The sequence below is a fragment of the Microcaecilia unicolor genome, chromosome 14 (genome assembly GCF_901765095.1).
Source record: "Microcaecilia unicolor chromosome 14, aMicUni1.1, whole genome shotgun sequence".
Taxonomy (NCBI): domain Eukaryota; kingdom Metazoa; phylum Chordata; class Amphibia; order Gymnophiona; family Siphonopidae; genus Microcaecilia; species Microcaecilia unicolor.
Genome location: NC_044044.1, coordinates 36,794,476 through 36,818,384, shown reverse-complemented (window position 1 = coordinate 36,818,384; position 23,909 = coordinate 36,794,476). Strand labels below are relative to the sequence as shown.

Genomic DNA, 23,909 nt, shown 5'->3' with positions numbered 1-23,909 from the left:
GGTCAGGTTTGTCAGTCTGGAATGCAGATCATCTGAACAGCTGACAAACTCCTTTTGATGTGCAGGGCAGTGAGACCTCACTGAGCCCCCAAGACCCAGCAGCGGAATGGGTCAGGTGCAAAGCACATGTGACCAATAACATGGCCAAACTGGACCCTGGACACCTCGTGGGACAGAATCTGTCTGTGCGTGCAGATTACAGAGCCGTCTGACAACATCAGAAGGAAGGCAGGAGCGTGGTCCTCAGATACCCTGATTCATACCTCCCCTGTGAGGAGGGGATGGGGGTCACAGACACATCTAGCTGTAAAAGATTAAGCCACATCCTGAAGGACACTGGTTTGTTTTCACAGAGTTTTGTGGTGTTTAGTTCTATGTGTGATGAGTAATATAACCACAGAATGGCGTCTTATATATTCTATGAGCAGTAATAGTGACATTAATACATAGATCAGAGACAGAGAGGCAGAAGAGACACCAGCAAATCCAAATGTACTCAGCCAGACTGAGAATCCAGCTCCCTCCTTCATTCTCACTGCGATACAACATGGACTACAGGCCTCAGCAAGGCACAGGGGGTGGACAAATTAGAACTGGAGGACTGCCAGCTTAGGCCTCGTCCTCCTCACCACACATGAAATTTAATGGAATGCAGCACTCCAGCAACTCCCAGGGAGGACCCAACTCCCTCCATGAGGACTTCAGGAATTTACAGGACATCCTAAGAGTTCAAGGGTGAAAAGTGGTGGGCTGAGCTCAGGAGAGATCTAATTGCCAGATTGTGAACTCTGGGGAGCATCCTGGATCTGGAGGAGATTTGCCTGACTCAGCTCTTTGGCAATTTCCACTATCAGGTCCAGTACTTCATCAAAGCTGATCTTGCCATCTTCATCACGGCATCCAAGGACTTGATAAGCTTGTCAGCACCCTCCTTACTCTGTGTGTTCTGGGGAGGAAAAGCATAGGAAAACGTCAACTTGGAAAAGAGTTTAATAAGGATCCATACTTAAGAAACACAGGAACAGAGGTGTGAATGGACAGGGGAGAGAGGGATGTACAGGCCTAAGAGACAGGAGAACAGGTGAACAGATAGGGAGGGACGTGTTCAGGCCTGTGATACATCCCTCCCTACCATTCACCTTGTCTACCTGTATCATCAGGCTGAGAGGGCAAATGATATATGAGAGAGAGGGATACGTTACAGGCCTGAGATACAGGAGAGTCAGCTTCACCTGTAACCTTCCCCCATCTCTTTCCCAATTAAAATTTGACCAGGCAGTTATCCTATATATAAAACGCACCTCCAACATTCTGAGGCTGACTGCATGGCTGAGGCATTCCTGCTCTCTGTATCCATCTCCTGAATTGACATCAGGTACTTCCGGGTTCCTCACAAGCAGAAGAGTGACCACCACACGAGGTTTCTCAGCTTCAGAATGTTGGAGGTGCATTCTATTAAATAGTTCCCCGAAGCACAGCCAGAGCTCAGCGTCCTGCACAGTAACGCTCAGACACCAGAGAGAGGGAGGGGGCCTGACACCAGAGAGGGGGGGAGGTATCTCTGTCACACACACACACACACACACACTCTCACTCTCACTCTCTCTCACTCTCTCACACACACACTCTCTCTCACACAGTCAATGTCTTTCTCTCTCTCACACACTGTCTCTCACACACTCTATGTCTCACACTGTATCACATTCACTCTCTATGTGTCACACAGTCACTCACACACTCTCTTGGTCTCATACACTCAGTCTCACAGAGAGTCTGTGTCTCACACACACTCTCTCTCTCGCAGACACACTCTCTCTCTCACAGTCAATGTCTTTCTCTCTCTCACTCACACACTGTCTCTCACACACTCTATGTCTCACAATGTATCACATTCACTCTCTATGTGTCACACAGTCACTCACACACACTCTTGGTCTCATACACTCAGTCTCACAGAGAGTCTGTGTCTCACACACACTCTCTCTCTCGCAGACACTGTATCTGTGAAACACACTCTCTCTCACACTGTCTCACATACGCACTTGCATACACTCTCATTCTCACACATACACACTCGCACCCAGACTCTCTCTCTCTCACACACACACACTGGCACATTCACTCTCTCTCTCACACACACACACTGGCACATTCACTCTCTCTCTCTCACACAGTCACTCTCACATACACTCTCTCAAACATACACACTCCGAGGAAAACCTTGCTAGCGCCCGTTTCATTTGTGTCAGAAACGGGCCTTTTTTACTAGTAATATATATAATCCAACACATTCCTGCTCCATCTCTTGCACTATTCTGTCAAACGAAAGACTTGTTTGTGTGCACTAGGTTCCTGTCCCCATCTCTCACAGCCCTCGGGACCTCAGTCTCTCTCAGGTCCTGAGCCCTCCTGCCCCTCTCTTAGTCCTTAAGGCCCCAGCCTCTCCCCTAGACTCTCTCATGCTTTCCCTCCCTCCCCCCCTCATTTTCCCTTCCTCTCTGAACCACTGCTCCCCCCTCCCAAAGTCACACTCTTTTTGTCCGCAGCTCCCTCCCCATTCCTCAGTCTTTCTCTCTCTCTCTGTCCTCGGAGCCCCAGCCCCTCGCTGTTCCGGCTCTCACCGTTAGGATATGGTTCAGCTCAGAGCCGACCATCTTGCGGAACTCCTTCTTGGTCATCTTGTCTTTTTTCCCCTTCTTTTCTGCGTATTTGTAGAAGTTCCTGACCAACACCTCAATTGATTTCTCCAGCTCGCTGCAGCTTGATGCCATCTCTCGGCATAACCGTCAACCTGCCAGAAAAATGGAGCAGAGGAGAAGGGTGAGAATTCCTCAACCACCAGCAGAAAGCCAATGGGTTTAATAAGGGTACAGACACGTTCCTGGAGGAAAAGTCTATAATGAGAATGCGAAAGGTGGGAGTATAAGCCAGGCTATCCAAAGACTGAAACCAGGGTAAACTTAAAATATATGACGTTTAATAGTTTAAAACAAATAAAAATAAAACCAATATAGAAAATGACTCGACATAACGTTATGTTTCTGGCCGGATGGCCTACCTCAGGAGTCTGGTCACTGGGGTAAACAATGACTAAAGATTTTTGTTTTCCTTATCGTTAGTGCAGTAACGCAGCGGCAGACGGATTAAATATGTAACGGTCCTTCTTTTGTAGATCCTGTCTGCAGATTTTTCGATTGGTTTTTCTTGAGTTTTGAGGATTTTGTGATTATACCCTTTGATATCTTTAGTCATTGTTACCCCAATGACCAGACTCCTGATGTAGGCCATCCGGCCGAAACATAACGTTATGTCGAGTCATTTTCTATATTGGTTTTATTTTTATTTGTTTTAAACTATTAAACGTCATATATTTTAAGTTTACCCTGGTTTCGGTCTTTGGATAGCCTGGCTTATACTCCCACCTTTTGCATTCTCATTTCACGCCCCGTGGAATCTACTGAGTTCTCCACGTAAGTGGATTCTCTCTAGGGAAAAGTCTACAAACCATTTTTAACCAGGTAGATGGGGAAATCTACTGCTTATCACTGGTTATGCAAGAAGGACTCTGTCTACTTTTTGAGATCCTGCCAGGAACCCCTGATCGTCACTACTGGAAGAGATTACTGGGCTTGATGGACAGTTGCTGTGAACAGTGATATTTTGTTCTAGTTTTTATTCTGTTCTGACAACGCTGCTCTTCAGCTGGACAATCTGCTGCGGCTTCCCCGGTCCTCCGACGACACCGGCATGTGCTGAAAACTGAGCATGTGTGGTTTCCAGGATTAGCAGTTTTGGAAAACGCAACAGACTGCAGAGTTGAAAAGCAGCTACTGCTGCTGAGTGGGCCTCAGCCCTTGGCCACCCATGGCTATGCCACTGCAATCGGGTTTGGCTTGGGATCCTGCTCCCCACCAGCTCAGGTAGAATAGGTGTGTGTGTAAAGTTTTCATTCAGAAAAATGTCTGTTCAGGACAGTAAGTTTTCTATTCTTATTCAGTTTTCGGTATGAAAATGATGTTATTTTTACTTCTAGTCTCGTCAACTAATGATCAATAATTTTCATTCTTATTATAGGCTGTATGTGACCTTAAAGGCTGTATAGAGAGAGGTGTGACCAGCAGAAGAAAGGGGGTGTTGATGCCCCTGTACAAGTCGTTGGTGAGGCCCCACCTGGAGTATTGTGTTCAGTTTTGGAGGCCGTATCTTGCTAAGAATGTAAAAAGAATTGAAGCGGTGCAAAGAAAAGCTACGAGAATGGTAAGGAATTTGTGTTACAAGACGTATGAGGAGAGACTTGCGGACCTGAACATGTATACCCTGGAGGAAAGGAGGAACAGGGGTGATATGATGGGGTCCAAGAAAGCACAAAGGCTGCAAACTCCAAGATGGAAAACAAAAAGAGCAGATCGTGTAAAATGTAATTTATTTAAACAATATATCAATACTTATGTAAATATAGACAGCCCGACACAGGCCGTGTTTCGCCCAACTGGGCTGCTTCAGGGGCTATAAAAAGATAAATATATATAAATATTGTCTGTTGTAATGTTACACATGTAGATAACATATATATTATATATATACACATATACATATACATGTATATACGCACACAACACTTATTTCGTACATATATAAATTAGAAATGATAATACATCATCTAAACTTATATTAAATATTAATCAACCAGAGATCTAAAAGAATAAAGGAACAGCTAACGCTTAAAATTAAAAAAATTAAAGATTATAAAACAGACATAGACTAAGACACCCACCTATACAAGAGTCCTTTATTGCCAAATACTAGGCAGACGGAGCAAGTCCTGTTAATAGCTAAAAAATAAAAAAGTTCTTATTAGTTAAAAGAATTTATCTACTACTGAAATAAGGTAAACTAAAATCAGAAAATTTTGAAAATTGATCTAAACTCACATTTATGAAGAATTGGTTTGGAAAAAACAGCTCGATCAGAGTTTCCAAAATATATAGTAGTCCGCTGACCTAATAAAAGAGAAGTGGTACTATAATGTATAATGGGTCAATCGTGGCACCTTATTGTGCATATCATCCAAGAATTGCTGGAGCAAAAGTATCAATCCCACGATAATATTTCTCTAAATTTATGTCAAACAGCTGCTTACAAAAAGGCAATACTATGTTTATGCATCGTATTCGCCGTTGAAAACGCGCGAAAATCAAAGTGCTACTTGTGTACAAAAAACTAAAAGCTAAAACGGAAGTGTAGTTTATCTAAAACCAGTGCTATCATCACGTTCCTTTTTCTGCTCATTATTGAAGAAGAACTGCTTTCAAATAATCAGTATTATATTTATATATCGTATTTGACACGCGAGAATAAAAAATAAATAAAAAATACTACTTGTATATAAATGACTAGAGCAAAGGTCCAATTTATATAAAGCCAGTGCTATCGTCACGTTTATATCTATCATGCTTGCCAAAAAGAAGGAGAAAGATAAAAGCAAAGTGCTGCTTGTGTTATCGACACTTTCTTATATATTTTTTGAAAAAAATATATATGTGTATTCGCTGCTTGCCATTCAGACCGCTAAAGTGAAATGTGTATACTTACATAAAGCCAGTATCACGGTCGCGTATCTCTGAAAACGCTGAAAAAAACCGCCAGTGAATGGAAGAAGTTTTTAAAACAGGAAATGGGAGTTCAAAGGTCAGGCTTCAAGACCTGAAAGTCTCACTTTCTCTGTTTATAATTGCTAAGCAGTAGTGCTATGCCAATTCAAAGAAAGGGGAAACTATGTAAATCAAGGAGTTTAATAAAAAGGGTTGTTAAAAATAGATAAATTATGCAGCTGATGACGTCACAACAGTCGTATTTCGGACTACTAAAACAAACTCATATTGCCTAAATGATGGCTGCAGCTGTTCTTTTTGTGGAAAATATCTAGTAAATCTACCTTTCCTATATTAATTATAGAGGGATGGAAGATCAAATAATTGTCAAATCGAAACAAAAGGGGGGTCAGGGGTCAAATGACGTCACTGATATGAACGGGATATTTAATTATATAAATAGATTAAAAATGAATGACCAATGATAAATGTGTGCTAAAAAATGAATAATAGAACTGATCAAAAAGAATTGTATGTGTGGTGGATGTCTTAGAAGTCTGTTTCATTATTCTTTACACATATTGGAGACATACAAATTACATCATGAAATATTTTTAAAGAAAGACAGACAAATCAGTATCTGCATTTAAACCATGTGGATGGAGGGTGTTTAAATTATAGATAAATTCCTGCTCTTTCCGTAGTAGAAATGTGTCTGCTGAACCTCCTCTCCACTTATTCTTATATACATAGATTGCACAGAATGTATACTCTTCAAACTTATGACCTAAGGCTAGTGAGTGCGCTACTAAAGGTTTTTCCAAGATTTGATTTTTTAAGGCGCTCCTATGTTCTATAATTCTGATGTTAAGTTTCCTCTTTGTTTTGCCTATATAGGCTAATTTACAGGGACATGTGGCAACATATATCACCTTGCTTGTCTGACAATTGGAAAAATGGTGTAAATGGATCTCTTTATTTGCTGATTGTATAAATATACTTTTGGTCTTAATATTCACATTGCATACAGTACATTTGCCACACCGAAAATGTCCCTTAGGAAGGTTTCTTAGTGATACATCTATATTCGGTAGTGTGGCTGGAACTAGAAGATCTCTCAAATTTTTCTCTCGTTTGTAAGCAACAATGAGTTTCTTTTGATCAAATATTTCTAGATTCTCCAATAGGTGCCAATGCTTTTTGATTATACTAACAATGGAATAAGACATATTAGTGAAAGGTAGTGTACACACAATCTTATTTGTATTGGTTTTATGACTTGGCCTAAGTAGTGCTTCCCTTGTGGATTTCAAGGCTTTCTGAAAACCTTCTCTTATACATTTCTGTGGATAGCCCTTTTCTATGAACCGTTTGGACATATCTTTGGATCTGTCTACATATGTTCTTGAGTCTGAGCATAGTCGTCTCAATCTCAAAAATTGACTGTAGGGTAAGTTGGTTTTCAAACTTTTACTGTGGCAACTTTCATAATGTAAATATTTATTGACGTCTGTGGGTTTACGGTAGATATCTGTAATGAATTTATTCTGTTTAATACTTATATTGATGTCCAGGAAGGGAATAGTTTTTTTATTATAGTTCATTTGAAATTTCAGGTTGGTATCCAAAGTGTTTATCCAATTACAAAAGTCTTTCAGGTCACTTTCTGTTCCTTTCCAAATCATGAGGATATCATCTATATATCTCTTCCACAGAAATACATTTCCCATATATTTATTACCTGGCAAGAATTTCTTCTCGAAATTTGCTACATATAGATTTGCGATAGACGGTGCGAACTTGGCGCCCATAGCTGTTCCCTTGATTTGGTGGTAAAATTTACCCTTAAATGAGAAGAAATATTTGGTAAGTGCTATCGTGGCTAATTCGATAATGAATTGCACTGGAAATCTAGATGATGTATTTTGTTCAAGTAGTTGTTCTTTGATAATTTCAATGGATTCTTCCTGTGGAATATTAGTATACAGACTCTCTACATCAAGAGTCACTAAGAGCATGTCTTCACTTGGTGAAATTGTTTCAAGTGTGTTGATCATATCTGCAGAATCTCGTACATTAGGTCAGCGGACTACTATATATTTTGGAAACTCTGATCGAGCTGTTTTTTCCAAACCAATTCTTCATAAATGTGAGTTTAGATCAATTTTCAAAATTTTCTGATTTTAGTTTACCTTATTTCAGTAGTAGATAAATTCTTTTAACTAATAAGAACTTTTTTATTTTTTAGCTATTAACAGGACTTGCTCCGTCTGCCTAGTATTTGGCAATAAAGGACTCTTGTATAGGTGGGTGTCTTAGTCTATGTCTGTTTTATAATCTTTAATTTTTTTAATTTTAAGCGTTAGCTGTTCCTTTTATTCTTTTAGATCTCTGGTTGATTAATATTTAATATAAGTTTAGATGATGTATTATCATTTCTAATTTATATATGTACGATATAAGTGTTGTGTGCGTATATACATGTATATGTATATGTGTATATATATATAATATATATGTTATCTACATGTGTAACATTACAACAGACAATATTTATATATATTTTATCTTTTTATAGCCCCTGAAGCAGCCCAGTTGGGCGAAACACGGCCTGTGTCGGGCTGTCTATATTTACATAAGTATTGATATATTGTTTAAATAAATTACATTTTACACGATCTGCTCTTTTTGTTTTCCAACAGGGGTGATATGATACAGACGTTCAAATATTTGAAAGGTATTAATCCGCAAACAAACCTTTTCTGGAGATGGGAAGGCGGTAGAACGAGAGGACATGAAATGAGATTGAAAGGGGGCAGACTCAAGAAAACTGTCAGGAAGTATTTTTTCACGGGAGAGGGTGTGTGAACGCTGTGAATGCCCTCCCGCGGGAGGTGGTGGACATCGAAAACGGTAATGGAATTCAACATGCGTTGGATATGCATAAATGAAATCTGTGCAGAAGGAAATGGATCCTCCAGAAGCTTAGCCGAGATTGGAGGCGGTGCTGGTGTTTGGGTGGTGGGGCTAGTTCTGGGCAAGACTTCTACGGTCTGTGTCCTGAAAATGGCAGATACCAAATCAAGGTAAGGTATACACAAGAAGTAGCATATATGAGTTTATCTTGTTGGGCAGACTAGATGGACGTGCAGGTCTTTTTCTGCCATCATCTACTATGTATGTGACTTACTGAACATTCTTAACAAAGGTAAAATTATGTATCATACCTGATAATTTTCTTTCCATTAATCATAGCTGACTCAATCCATAGACTGGTGGGTTGTGTCCATCTACCAGCAGGTGGAGATAGAGAGCAATCCTTTTGCCTCCCTATATGTGGTCATGTGCTGCCGGAAACTCCTCAGTATGTCGATATCAAAGCTCCATCCGCAGGACTCAGCACTTAGAGAATTACACCCACGAAGGGACACTCTGCCCAGCTCACCACCGCCGAAACGGGGGAGGGAATTAACCCAGCTCATCCCCACACAAGTGGGGCGAGGGGATTACCCAGCTCATCCCCACACAAGTGAGGGAGGGGAATCCGTCCAGCTCATCCCCGCGGAGCGGGGGAGGGGACACCACACCCGCCGATGCGGGGGTTATCTGGCTTATCCTGCAACCGCACCAGCGGGAGGAGCTGACTGACCCTAACACCGCCAAAGCGGAGGGGTACAAAGCTGCCCTACAACCGCACTAGCGGGAGGGAGTGCCGGCAGAATTTAAGTCTCAATCCAGCCCCGTAAACTGAGGGGAGAGGAATGCAGCAGCTCACTGTAACACAAACTCGTCTCAAACTCTTGAAGATCCAAGTGAAAAACTTGAACACGAAGTCTTTCTGAAGTAACTGAAGTCTAAACTTGAACCTGAAATGCAACCAGAATAAAACAGTATAGATATCTGGGAGGGGCTATGGATTGATCAGCTATGATTAATGGAAGAAAATTATCAGGTATGATACATAATTTTACCTTCCATATCATCATGCTGATCAATCCATAGACTGTGGGATGTCCCGAAGCAAGTACTCACCCAGGGCGGGGACATTGAAATCCCTGAACTCAACACTGAATCTCCAAACCGGGCCTCCGCCCGTGCCGCCACAGTCAAGCGGTAATGCTTGGAGAATGTATGGGCCGAAGCCCAAGTTGCCGCCTTGCATATCTCTCCAAGGAGACGGACCCGGGCCTCTGCCATCGAGGCCGCCTGAGCTCTAGTGGAGTGAGCCTTCAGCTGTATAGGCGGCACCTTCCCCGCGGCCACATAAGCCGCCTGCGATGGCTTCCTTGACCCATCTTGCCACTGTAGGCTTAGTAGCCTGCAGACCCTTACGAAGGACCTGCAAACAGGACAAACAGATGATCCGATTTCCGGAAATCATTGGTCACTTCCAAGTATCTGATGATGACTCGTCTCACATCCAGATATTTAAGAGCAGAGTACTCCTCTGGGTAGTCCTCCCTACGAAAGGAAGGGAGACAAGCTGCTGATTCACATGGAAGCGAGAACCAATCTTGGGCAGGAAGGAAGGCCCCTGTGCGAATAGACACTCTGCCTCAGTGAACTGCAAGAAAGAGCTCTCGACATGAAGTGCCTGGAGATCGGAAACTCTTCTGGCTGAAGGGTAGCCACCAAAAGACTGCTTTCAACGTCAGGTCTTTCAGAGATGCCCTCGACAAGGGTTCCAAAGGCGGCTTCTGTAATGCTCTTAGCACCAGGCTGAAATTCCACGCAGGCACCACTGAGTGCAGAGGAGGGCGCAGGTGCTTAACTCCCTTGAGAAAACGCACCACATCTGGCTGCGAAGCCAGGGAGCACCCTTCAGGCGGCCCCTGAAGCAAGCCAGGGGCCGCTACCTGGACTTTAAGGGAACTGAGCGACAGGCCTTTCTCCAGACCTTCTTGCAGGAATGCCAACACTGAAGAAATTGGAGCAGTGAATGGAGAAAATGAGCCTGCTTCACCACGCTGCAAAGGTACGCCACAACCCTGGCGTAAGCAGTAAAAGTAGAGCGCTTCCCTCGCTCTCAGCATAGTGGCGATGACCTTGTCTGAGAAGTCCTTCTTCCTCAGACGCTGCCGCTCAATAGCCAGGCCGTAAGACCAAAGGGGGAGGGATCCTCCCTCACCACGGGACCCTATGCAACAGGCTCTGCTCCACTGGCAGCCGCAGAGGATGTCCACTGAGAGCCTGATCAAGTCCGCATACCAGGGACGTCTGGGCCAGTCTGGACCATCAGGATTAGCCGGCCTGGATGCTTAGCATCTACTCCCAGGGATCGAGGGTCCCGTCCTCTGCTGAAAAGCGCGGCATTGGCAATTAGCCGATGACGCCATCAGGTCTAGGCTCGGCTTGGCCCCAGCGCTTCGTGATGTCCAAGAATGCCTGAGCCAATAGCTGCCACTCTCCGGGCTCCAAGGTATGGCGACTGAGAAGTCCGCCTTGACATTCATGACTCCGGCAAAGAGAGCCGCTGACAGCTGTGCCAGGTTCACTTCCGCCCACTGGCATAGATTCATGGCCTCCTTGGCTAGAGGGGCGCTCTTGGTACCTCCCTGGCGGGTGACATAGGCCACAGCCGTGGCATTGTCCGACAGGACCCGTACTGGCTTCAACGCCAGAGTACCAGGATTGAACTCCACAGCACCACCGAATGGCTCTGAGTTCCAGGAGGTTGATAGACCACTTTGCCTCTGCAGGAGACCAGAGCCCCTGCGCTGTCCTTCCCAAGCGGTGGGCTCCCCAGCCCATCAAAGAGGCGTCTGTCGAGACGACAATCCACTCCGGGGTCACCAGAGGCATTCCTGCAGACAACTTGTCTGTCTGCGTCCACCAGCTCAGCGCCTTGCGCACTGCTGGGTCCAAGGGAAGGCGCACAGCATAATCCTCCGACATCGGAGTCCAGCGCATCAGCAGAGATTGCTGTAGTGGTCTCATAAGAGCCCTGGCCCAGGGCACTACATCCATCGTGGCCGTCAAAGAGCCCAACAGCTGCACATAGTCCCAAGCCCGAATAGGAGAGGCTACTAGGAACTAGTCCACCTGAGCCTGAAGCTTGACAATCCGATTGTCTGGCAGGAACACTCTGCCCACTTGGGTGTCGAAACGAACTCCCAGATAGTCCAGGGACTGAGTCGGGCGCAGCTGGCTTTTCTCCCAGTTGATGATCCACCTCAGGGAGCTCAAAGAGCAACCACCCGGTTCACAGCTTTGCCGCACTCTGCATAAGAGGGGGCTTGGATCAACCAGTCGTCCAGATAAGAATGGACTTGAACTCCTTCCTTCCTCAGGAAGGCCGCGAGGACCACCATTACTTTGGAGAAGGTCAGCGGAGCAGTAGCCAACCCGAACTGGAGGGCTCTGAACTGGAAGTGTCGGCCCAGTACTGCAAAACGCAAAAAGCGTTGATGAGGAGGCCAGATGGGAATATGCAAGTACGCTTCCTTGATGCCCAAGGATGCCAGGAACTCTCCTGCCTTCACTGCCGCTATAACAGAGCGGAGGGTCTCCATGCGAAAGTGCCGAACTTTCAAGGCCCAATGGACCCCTTGAGGTCGAGGATAGGCCGCACAGAACCTCCTTTCTTTGGAATCACAAAGAAAATGGAGTAACGTCCCTTGCCAAGCTGATTTTCTGGCACCGGAACGACCGCCTCCAGGCGGATCAGATTGCCCAAGGTCTGCTGCACTGCCACAGCTTTGACCGGAGACTTGCAGGGAGAGAGTACAAACCCGTCTTTTAAGGGTCGGCAGAACTCTAACTTGTAGCCGTCTCTGATGACTTCCAGCACCCAAGCGTCTGAAGTTATTGTGGTCCACTCGCCCATAAACGAGGACAGCCGTCCTCCAATCTGCACTGGGGCATGGACCAAGGCCCCGTCATTGGGTACGAGACCCTGGGGGAGGACCGGAGGGAGCACCTCCGGGACGGCGGTCTCTGCGAAAGGAATGCTGCTTGGGGGAGAAGGTCCTCTTGAAGGAAGAGGGGGCAGAGAAGCCCGACCTGCCCGGGCGGTACCGACGGACTTCCTGAAACCGTCCTCTGGAGGAACCAGGGCGAGTACTAGCCCGAGTCCTGACCTCTGGTAACTTCTTGCCCTTAGACGTGCCGAGATCGGTCACGATCTTGTCCAGCTCGACCCCAAAGAGCAGCTTGCCTTTAAAAGGCAATCTAGCCAGGCGGGATTTAGAGGCGTGGTCAGCAGACCAATGCTTCAGCCAAGCCACCGCCGCGCAGAGATTGTCTGAGCCATGCCTTTAGCTGAGGCTCTCAAGACATCATACAGCAAGTCTGCCAAATAGGCTAAGTCCGATTCCAGGGCCGGCCAATCAGCCCTCAAGGAATGATCCGAGGGGGAAGCCCGCTGCACCATAGTCAGGCACACCCTGGCCACATAGGAGCCGCAAACTGAGGCCTGCAAACTTAAAGCAGCCGCCTCAAAGGACGACCTTAAGGCCGCCTCCAATCTTCCGTCTTGGGCGTCCTTTAGGGCCGTGCCACCTTCCACTGGCAACGCCGTTTTCTTAGTCACCGCAGTGATTAAAGAATCCACGGTAGGCCACAGAAAGGCCTCACGTTCACTTTCAGGCAAAGGATAGAGGCGGGACATAGCCCTAGCCACTTTAAGGCTCGCTTCCGGGACATCCCATTGAGCCGAAATTAAGGTGTGCATGGCATCATGCACGTGGAAGGCTCTAGGCGGGCGTTACGTCCCCAGCATAATGGCAGAGCCAACAGGGGCTGAGGGAGAGACGTCCTCCGGAGAGGAAATCTTCAAAATGCCCATGGCCTGCATTAACAGGTTGGGCAAATCCTCTGAGCTAAAGAGCAGCGCTGCAGAGGGGTCATCCGCTCCATCCGAGCGGGGATCCGTCTCCTCCAAGGAATCCGCAAAGGACCGTTGGGAGAACTCCGATACGCTGCCCTCATCTACATCGGAGGAGACAAAGTCCTCCAAGGCCTGGGAATCAACCCGAGGGCGTTTACCTCTGGGAACCTCAACCTCTTTATCAGACGAGGGAGCAGGGGCAGCGTTTTGCATAAGGGAGGCCTGATGCAGCAGCAAAACAAACTCGGGGGAGAAACCCCCCCGACTGTGCACTTCCGCAGCCTGGGCAACTGCCCTAGACACACCCTCAACCGGCGCTCGCAAGAGCGGGGGAGAGACATGCTGCGCATCCAAAATGGCGTCCGGCGCGACACTCCGCGAAGGAGCCGCGCGGGAAAAGCGGCGCTTAACTTTAGCCGCTTTGGTGCCGTCGCCCAAATTAAGGGCGTTCATGGCATTAATGTCTCCAACCTCAAGGGCGGCCCAAGAAGAAGCCGTCCGAGCCGCGTGGCCGGCCAAGATGGCGGAGGCGAGGAGCGGGGGATGGGCGTTTATGGCGGGAAAAACCGCCACGCCGGATGAAGGACCGGGACATTCATCGGTCACGAAACTGTCACCCAACAAGGGCGAATCAGGCTTTAAGACCCCGCAACCCCTCTAGAAGCGCTCAAGCGATCCGGGGGAGCGACTCTTTACGCCCTCGCCCTCTGACGCCATATGCCACGTGGAGATAAATCGGGGAATCCCCTGCCCGCTATAAAAAGGTAAAAATTACCTGCTTTCCGCTCCGAGCTGTAACGACCTGGTGTCCCAGTGAGTAGCTGCAGTGAACGTTTAAATAAACGTCGAAATAAACGCCTTTAAGGACGTTCAAAATTTTTTTTTTTTATGGAGCCAGCGGGAGGGGGGAGAAAAGGAGGGACCTGGCGCCACCAGGTTTGCACTTGCTCAAGAAGAGCCCTCAACCCCAGGTACTCAACAAACCTAAAAATTAGGCTTGGAGACCTAGCCAGAGCTGCTGCTGTGTGTGACCACCACCTGCTGAGATAGAGAACATACTGAGGAGTTTCCGGCAGCACATGACCACATATAGGGAGGCAAAAGTTTGCTCTCTATCTCCACCTGCTGGTAGACGGACACAACCCACCAGTCTATGGATTGATCAGCATGATGATATGGAAAGAAAAATTTCTTTACACTTTTTCACTTATCAGCCGACATCTCCGTTTTTCCCATGAACCTCAGTGATGTTGATTGCCAACCATTTCAAAGTTTTAGCAATCTATCAAACATCAACCTCTTCGCTGGTTCATCTATAAATATCAATTTCTCTTATTTTCATTCAATTTTAAATTTTTATGAACTTATCTTGTAATCAATCTTTAATCTTGCCGGACCAGGGGTTCACCTAATAAATAAACGGGGGTTATTTCCATTGGGCTTAACACCCCCAATAATTCTGAAAAGTTGACTCCTATGTCTAGGGCTTACTGGCCCGACCCAAGTACCAGGAGCTGAGCTCAGCGATCGTGGCCCAGGCTGAATACCTTGCCCTGATTCCATCCATTGAAAGCCTTTGGTTATTAAACATGAAAAAAAAACCAAAAGCAACAACCCAGTACTGACTTGGTGGTAGGAAAAGCAGCTGCCACTGTAATTCTGAGAGTGACCGGACAGAAATCTAAAGGCAGCTGGGACTTTTTCCTGGGCTGAGGATGACTTTCTGCAAATTACCAGGGGCTTAAAACCTGATCCATCCTGACACCTTTGTAAAATGTACTTTGCTTCCAGAATAAAGAACAGCTGTGTCTGGGTCTGAGTATTTGGAATAACAGGATGTGAGTGTTGGATGTCCAGGAAGGACTCCAAGATCAGGAGGAGGGCTGAGGGACTGTGAGTGTGAAAGGGGGGGAGGAGGGGAACTGATCTTACCTTTAAGACCATTAGCCCCAGACTGGAACACAAAGGTCCAATGTTAGAAAATGCTGGTAGTCAGAAATGTTATGTTAAGGGACTTATAACCTTCTTTGTCTGTCTTTAGAGCCTGGGGGATTTTAACAGAAAGATACTGATATAATTATAGCAAATCAAAGCTGCAGCCCAGACCCCTCATCAGCCAAAAGGACACGTTGGACGTTCACTAGAAGTTGCAGATTTTTGAAAATCTTGCTCAGGGGAGGAATCTCTGTTTCTGTCTGCAGAATGTTTGCTTAGGTTCCTCACTCTTTCTGATTCACAAGTAGCTAAATGTTCTTAACTTTCTAAGAATGTGTTTTGTGTTTTTTACAGATTTTGTACCTTTAGCTGGGAAATGCAATTTGTCAGCTAAACTTTCCTTGACAATTTGTGAGATGAAATTGCAGACAAGGCTACTCTGCTTGTATCTTCCCTTGAAGAGCAAGATAAGGTATTATTCCTAAAACTTATTTTAAACTAAAACATTTCTTGTGCTGTGACAAACATTCAGTTTTCGCATCCTGTTCAAACTTCTTCTACTAACCTATAAATGTACTCACTCTGCTGCTCCCCAGTATCTCTCCACATTCGTCCTTCCCTACACCCCTTCCCGTGCACTCCGCTCCATGGATAAATCCTTCTTATCTGTTCCCTTCTCCACTACTGCCAACTCCAGACTTCGCGCCTTCTGTCTCGCTGCACCCTACGCCTGGAATAAACTTCCTGAGCCCCTACGTCTTGCCCCATCCTTGGCCACCTTTAAATCTAGACTGAAAGCCCACCTCTTTAACATTGCTTTTGACTCGTAACCACTTGTAACCACTTGCCTCCACCTACCCTCCTCTCTTCCTTCCCGTTCACATTAATTGATTTGATTTGCTTACTTTATTTTTTGTCTATTAGACTTTAAGCTCTTTGAGCAGGGACTGTCTTTCTTCTATGTTTGTGCAGCGCTGCGTACGCCTTGTAGCGCTATAGAAATGCTAAATAGTAGTAGTAGTAGCTTTCCCTGGATATTGGGCTACCAGGGCCATTTTCTATCGAAGATCAAGGGGACTCGATTGTAATGTTTTATAATCACGTAAGTATTTGCAAACATAATACCTGTTCTCATTTTGCTACTGGTTAGTGCAGCGGACTTTGATCCTGGTGAACTGGGTTCAATTCCCACTGCAGCTCCTTGTGACTCTGGGCAAGTCACTTAACCCTCCATTGCCCCTGGTACAAAATAAGTACCTGAATATATGTAAACCACTTTGAATGTAGTTAAAAAAAAACACACACACACACACAGGGATTTATCAAGTCCCTTTTCCCCTATGTTGGATCTGCTGCAGTGGTTACTGGTTTATTACTGGCTGAAGCTTTATTATGGTTGATCAGGTGATTAATTTATTGAGATTTCCTTTATTTTCTCTGTACTGTGGCTTTATATTTCTTATGTGATTTTTGAACATTTCCTTTCATATGTTCTGTTTTCCCTATATTTTCTGTTTTATTTTTTTTAGTTGTGACTTAAAATCTCAATAAAAAATAAAATACAAATAACTTGATTCTTGGGTTACAAACCTAATATGGCTGGTATTTCTAAAAAATAAGCTCACTGACCAGTAGGATAACTTTTATATACTGAAATTAGCATTAAATCAGTTAACTGCAATAGAAACAGGAAACAATGAAAGGATACTAACAAGTGACAAAACCGGCTTTTACGTGTTCGGCCCTTCCCTAATACTTTCATCATTCAAAAGTATATAGAGATATATATACAGAGAGAGAGAGAGAGAGAGAGAGAGAAAAGGCGGCTGAGGGGAGATATGATAGAGGTCTCTAAAATAATGAGTGGAGTTGAACGGGAAGATGTGAAGCGTCTGTTTACGGTTTCCAAAAATACTAGGACTAGGGGCATTCAATGAAGCCACAAAGTAGTAAATTTTAAAAACGAATCAGAGAAAATATTTCTTCACTCAATGTGTAATTAAACTCTGGAATTCGTTGCCAGAGAATGTGGTAAAGGTGGTTAGCTTAGCGGAGTTTTAAAAAAAGGTTTGGCCAGCTTCCTAAAGGAAAAGTCCATAGACCATTATTAAATGGACGGGGAAAATCCACTATTTCTGGGATAAGCAGTATAAAATGTTTTGTACTTTTTTGGGATCTTGCCAGTTATTTGTGATCTGGATTGGTTACTGTTGGAAACAGGATGCTGGGCTTGATGGACCTTTGGTCTTTCCCAGTTTGGTAATACTTATATACTGTGTGTGTGTGTGTATATGTGTGTGTGTATATATATATATATAGTCCCTTTTCATTGTCACTAGTTGATTAAACCAGCAGTGTTACAGTCTGACATTTTACTCACTATCAGCCTTAAGGTATCTCCCTTTCCCCTCCGAGATACTCATAGCATGCGATATGAATGCGACACAGAAAACGCGCACTTGTTCTGTTCATGCTATCCTCAGGTCACAGACCGTAGAAGTCTGCCCGGCACTGGTCCTACTTCCCAATCGCTGGACTTGCTGTCAAACCCAAATCCAGTCTCATAAACGGGACAGAGATCTTAAAAGTCGGCCCCGTTTAGCCATATTTGGGAAGCAGACCGTAGAAGGCCGCCCAGGACTGGCCTTGCTTCCCTTACTCTCCACACAGTTTCACCAGTACAGTATGTTTCAGAGGGAGAGATAGGAGGCAGTTTGAGGCATGGAACAGATAATTTGGGTGCAAAGAGAGATGCTAGCTTTCTCCAAAGGCAACAGACATATGTAGAGGTCTATAAAATAATGAATGGAGTGGAATCCTTTGTTTACTCTTTTGAAAAATACTAGGACTAGGGGGCATGCGATGAAGCTACAAAGTAGTAAATATAAAACAAATCATAGAAAATGTTTCTTCACTCAATGTGTAATTAAACTCTGGAATTCGTTGCCAGAGAATATGGTAAAGACGGTTAGCTTAGCGGGGTTTAAAAAAGGTTTGGATGGCTTCCTAAAGGAAAAGTCCATAGACCGTTATTAAAATGACTTGGGGAAAATCCACTGCTTGTTTCTGGGATAAGCAGCATAAAACGTATTCTAGTGTTTTGGGATCTTGCCAGGGATTTGTAACCTGGATTGGCCACTGTTGGAAATAGGATACCGGGCTTGATTGACCTTCAGTCTGTCCCGGTAGGCCAATACTTATGTACTCATGTAGCAATTTTATGCTTATAATATAACACGGGTGACATGACACAAGTCTTATAAAGCAGTGGGTCATTCATTGTCTGTATGTTTGTTTCAATCATGTAGCGTTGATTGTCATTAATTATGTGTTTTGGTGTGATTCACCTAATGTTTGTAGGTAAAATATAATTAAATAGCCCTCTCAGACACAGAGAAAGGGATTTCCTCAATACTGCAGCAGCCAGCTGGCACCTGTGCACACAGTCAAATACCTTTACTTTGGAGAGCTCCCTCTGAACTACTTATGAGGATGTATTTTAGGCTCCCCAAAGCTGTCTTTACACTCATGGTTGTAACAAGTGTTGAGACAGAAAAGAACGAGGCAGAGGCAGCACAGAGAGAAGTGCACATCCCTCCAGTCAAGGAGTTCCCCACAGCCCCCTCATTTAATTTGAGGGGCAGGCGACTTGCACAGCTTGTCTCTACTACTACTACTACTATTTAGCATTTCTATAGCGCCACAAGGCATACGCAGCGCTGTACAAACATAGAAGAAAGACAGTCCCTGCTCAAAGAGCTTACAATCTAATAGACAAGAAATAAAGTAAGCAAACGAAATCAATTAATGTGTACAGGAAGGAAGAGAGGGGGGTAGGTGGAGGCGAGTGGTTACAAGTGGTTACGAGTCAAAAGCAATGTTAAAGAGGTGGGTTTTCAGTCTAGATTTAAAGGTGGCCAAGGATGGGGCAAGACGTAGGGGCTCAGGAAGTTTATTCCAGGCGTAGGGTGCAGCGAGACAGAAGGCGCGAAGTCTGGAGTTGGCAGTAGTGGAGAAGGGAACAGATAAGTAGGATTTATCCATGGAGCGGAGTGCATGGGAAGGGGTGTAGGAAGGACGAGTGTGGAGAGATACTGGGGAGCAGCAGAGTGAATACATGTATAGGTTAGTAGAAGAAGTTTGAACAGGATGCAAAAACGGATAGGGAGCCAGTGAAGGGTCTTGAGGAGAGGGGTAGTATGAGTAAAGCGACCCTGGCGGAAGATGAGACGGGCAGCAGAGTTTTGAACCGACTGGAGAGGGGAGAGGTGACTAAGTGGGAGGCCAGCAAGAAGCAGATTGCAGTAGTCTAAACGAGAGGTGACAAGGGTGTGGATGAGGGTTTTGGTAGAGTGCTCGGAAAGAAAGGGGCGGATTTTACGGATGTTGTAAAGAAAGAAACGACAGGTCTTGGCGGTCTGCTGGATATGAGCAGAGAAGGAGAGAGAAGAGTCAAAGATGACCCCAAGGTTTCGAGCTGAGGAGACAGGGAGAATGAGAGAGCCATCAACAGAAATAGAAAACGGGGGGAGCGGGGAGGTGGGTTTGGGGGGGAAAATGAGAAGCTCGGTTTTGGTCATATTTAATTTCAGGTGGCGTTGAGACATCTGGTAGGATCAGAAAACATGGACCAGTCTCGGGCTGGGCAGAGGGTCAGAGACTGCTGGAGAGGAGATACCAGCTGCTGCCATCAGGAAAATCCAGAGATCCTGTCAGACAAAATGAAATTTCAGCACCTCCTGCACCCCTCCCCCAGGCAGGAACATAAACCAGAAGAGGATGAGGAAAACCTGCACTTTACCCTGATAAGAGCCTGCTGGGAGCTGTACTGTGGCCCCATCACACCTTATACACCAGGAGCCAGTCTGCAGAGCAAAAGGGAACTGCTTAATGCAGCCACCTGCAGTATGCAGGAATTTCCTGATCCCTCATTGCAATAAATACCTCCAGCACACTACAGGATCTGCTTTTTCAGGTTCATTAGTAGCAGAAAGCCCGCGAGGAAGTCAGTTGAACCCTTAGCCTCAAGAAATAAAAGGGGCATTGGGAGAGGATAAGACCTTAGCAGACAGACTAAATTAATTTTTTGTTTTGGTACTTAATGAAAAGGATGTAAGAAATTACATGCCAGAAATGATATTTAAAGGTGACAATACAGAGAAACTGAAACAAATCTCTGTGAACCTGGAAAATATAGTAAGCTAAATCAACAATCTAAAGAGCAGTAAATCACCTGCACCGGATGGTATACTCCCCAGGGTACTAGAAGAACTAAAAACTAAAATTGTAGATCTACTATTAGTGATCTTTAACCTATGATTAAAATCACTCAGTACCTGAAGATTGAAAAGTAGCCAATGTACAGTAATGCCAATTTTTGAAGAGGGTTCTAGGAGTAACCTGGAAAACTACTGACCAATGAACCTGACTTCAGTGCCGGGCAAAATGACAGAAACTATTATAAAGAACAAAATTACTGAACACATAGACAAACATGGTTGATTGGGACAGAGTCAACATGGATTCAGCCAAGCGAAGTCTTGCCTCACCAATCTGCCACATTTTTTGAAAGGTGTGAATAAACGTGAGCCAGCTGATGTAGTGTTTTGAATTCTCAGAAGGTTTCAAGAGGCCCCTGAGGAAACTAAAAAAAAGGAGACAATGTTCTGTCGTGGATTAGGAACTGGTTAATGGATAGAAATCAAAGAGTAGACTAGTTCCTTCAATGGAGGAAGGTGAACAGTGGAGTGCCGCAGGGTTCTGTACTGGTCCCAGTGCTTATATGGAAATCGGAATGATAAATGAAGGGATCAGATCTGCAGATGACACAAAATGATTCAAATTGTTAAATCGCGTGCAAACTGTGAAAGATCGCAGGAGGACTTTGTGAATCTGGGCCTCCAAACGGCAGATGAAATTTAATGTGGCTGTGTGAAAAGTGATGCACATTGGGAAGAATAACTCAGATTATAACTATGAGAAAAGCCGTTACTTTTCCCAGGCATTTCCTCCCAACGGAAATGCTGCCAGTCACCCCTTGTTACACTAGCCAGGTCTTGCCCATAGCACTACCCACGTCTCCTGCTGTTTGGTCGTTAAGTTCGTTTTATGATTGTCTTTACTACTTTATCCCTAACCTTTACGATTGCACTTAGATACACCATTAATGGCTGGTTTATCAAATCAAGTTGAACATTGAATATGATGGTAGGATTGCACATTAGGAGTCGGCACCTAAGAAAAAGATCTAAGTGTCATTGCGGACAGTACGCTGAAATCTTCTGCCCGATGTGTGGCGGTGACCATAAAAACAACAATCTTAGGAATTATTCGGAAAGGAAACCAAGAATACTATAATGCCTTCTGTATCGCTCCATGGTGCAATATAGCGGAATTAGAAAAGGTTCAAAGAAGAGCGACCAAAATGATAAAGGGGATTGGAACTCCTCTCATAAGAGGAAAGGGCTCTTCATTTTGGAAAAGAGACGATGAGGAGGGGGGATATGAACGAGGATAAGTGGTGTAGAATGGGGAGAAGTGATTCAATTTTTTCGCTCTTTCAAAAAGTACAAAGACCAGGGGACACTCAATGAAATGACGTAGAATACTTTTAAAACAAACAGGAGGAAAGATTTTTTTTCACTGAACGTGTATTTAAATTCTGGAATTCCTTTGCTGGAGGATGTGGTAAAAGTAGTGAAACGTTTGAACAAATTCCTGGAGGAAAAGTCCATAACCCATTATTGCTTATCCCTGGGGGCAGCAGCAGGGATTCTTGACATTTCTTGGGGCTCTACCTGGTACTCCTGACCTGGCCTGGACACTGTTGGCAACAAGATACTGGGTTGGATGGACCTTTGGTCTGGCCCAGTAGAGCAACTTTTACATTCTTATGCCGTGACTCTGTACAGTCTCTGCACATACCTGCAACACACGGTGCAGGATAAATCCAGGACTGGATCCACGTGCCCTGAATTCATACAGTCTCTGCACATACCTTCAACACGATACTCAATAAACCCAGGACTGCATTCCATCTGCTCTGAATTAATACAGTCTCTGCACATACCTGCAACACGGTACAAGATAAATCCAGGGCTGGATCAGTGACAGTCCTCTATCCTGAACACATGCAGTCTGGGCTCACTTGCATATCCTCCCTCTGCCCAGCCTTTGCCCATGATGGGAGAAGGAAGGGTAAAACCTGTACAGCTGTCTCTCCCTGCTCCAAGGCAGCTGTGGAAGCCCTTCCCAGTCCCAGTCCCAGTCCCAGCTCCTCCCCTGCAAGGATCCAGGATTCAGCTTTCAATTAACTTTATTGGCATTGCCAATTTGTACAAACTGGAGTTGAAAACATTGCATATCATGAAGGGAGGATAACTGTGCAAACCTCCAAAAGACACGAATCAAATGGCAATCAAATACTACTTAACAGAAGGTTGTGCTTGCTTGCTTACTTAATGTAATCACTGCTTCCTTTATTTCTTGCAAGTTTTATTTTCTTGTTCTGTGTTATTCAAAACTTGTAAGTGACCTGAAAATAAAGGTATCACCTTACAACTTCAGAGCTTCCAATTCCAGGAGAGTGGTTTAAGACACTCATTATTTATTTATTGCATTTGTATCCCACATTTTCCCACCTATTTGCAGGCTCAATGTGGCTTACAGAGTCCTGTTAGTGATGTAAAAATCTTATATAATAAAACTCACCCTCAACGTTCTGAAGGCACTGACGTCACTTCCTTCAAGACGGGTTCGAAGGGTTCGTGGTGGTGAAGCCACCGAAATCGCCAAGTCTCGGGGCCCCGCTCTCGCGTTAAACGTGATGACGTCGAGGGCAGAGCAATGGCGTCACACACCGAGGGCGGAGCAATGGCGTATGGTGCGTTCAGGAGGTGCGGAGCAATGGCGTCAGAACGACGAAGGGGTCGGTAGGTAGATAGGGAGGGAGAAGGAGGGGGTGTTGGGGAGGAAAACCTTGCTAGCGCCCGTTTCATTTGCTCCAGAAACGGGCCTCTTTTACTAGTATGAAATAAGTGAGAGAAAAGAAGATTTAGGCGGATAGGTATAGAAAGTAGATTTTCATAACTGGGTGGTTGGCGAGGTGATTTAGTAAGGTTGTGGGTTCTCTTTGTAGGCCTTGTTGAAGAGATGTGTCTTCAGAGATTTACGAAAGTTGGTTATTTCGTCAATAGTTTTCAAGGTGGTAGGTAATGCATTCCACAACTTCCTGCTCATGTAAGAGAAGGTAGTTGAATGCATCAGTTTGTATTTTAGTCCTTCACAGCTGGGGAAGTGTAGATTCAGGAATTTGCGAGATGATATTTTGGCATTTCTGGGAAGCAGGTCCACGAGGTTTAGCATATAGGTTGGGGCGTCTGCGTGGATGATTTTGTGAACAATCGTGCAGATCTTGAAAGCGATGCGTTCCTTAAGTGGGAGCCAGTGAAGTTTCTCTCTTAGGGGTTTTGCACTTTCATATTTAGTTTTTCCAAATATGAGTCTGGCGGCAGTATTTTGGGCTGTTTGAAGTTTTTTGATAATCTGTTCTTTGC

The 23,909-nt window shown here is 44.9% G+C and overlaps 1 protein-coding gene across 1 annotated transcript; it reads right to left on the bottom strand.

Annotated features, from left to right (window-relative positions):
* Positions 1–767: 767 nt before the first annotated feature.
* Positions 768–22,369, bottom strand: S100A16 (S100 calcium binding protein A16). The gene is given in 4 exon segments (XM_030186870.1): positions 768–893; positions 896–946; positions 2,622–2,791; positions 22,279–22,369. Coding segments are annotated over 3 exon segments (327 nt in total). The 5' UTR covers positions 2,772–2,791; positions 22,279–22,369.
* Positions 22,370–23,909: the final 1,540 nt, after the last annotated feature.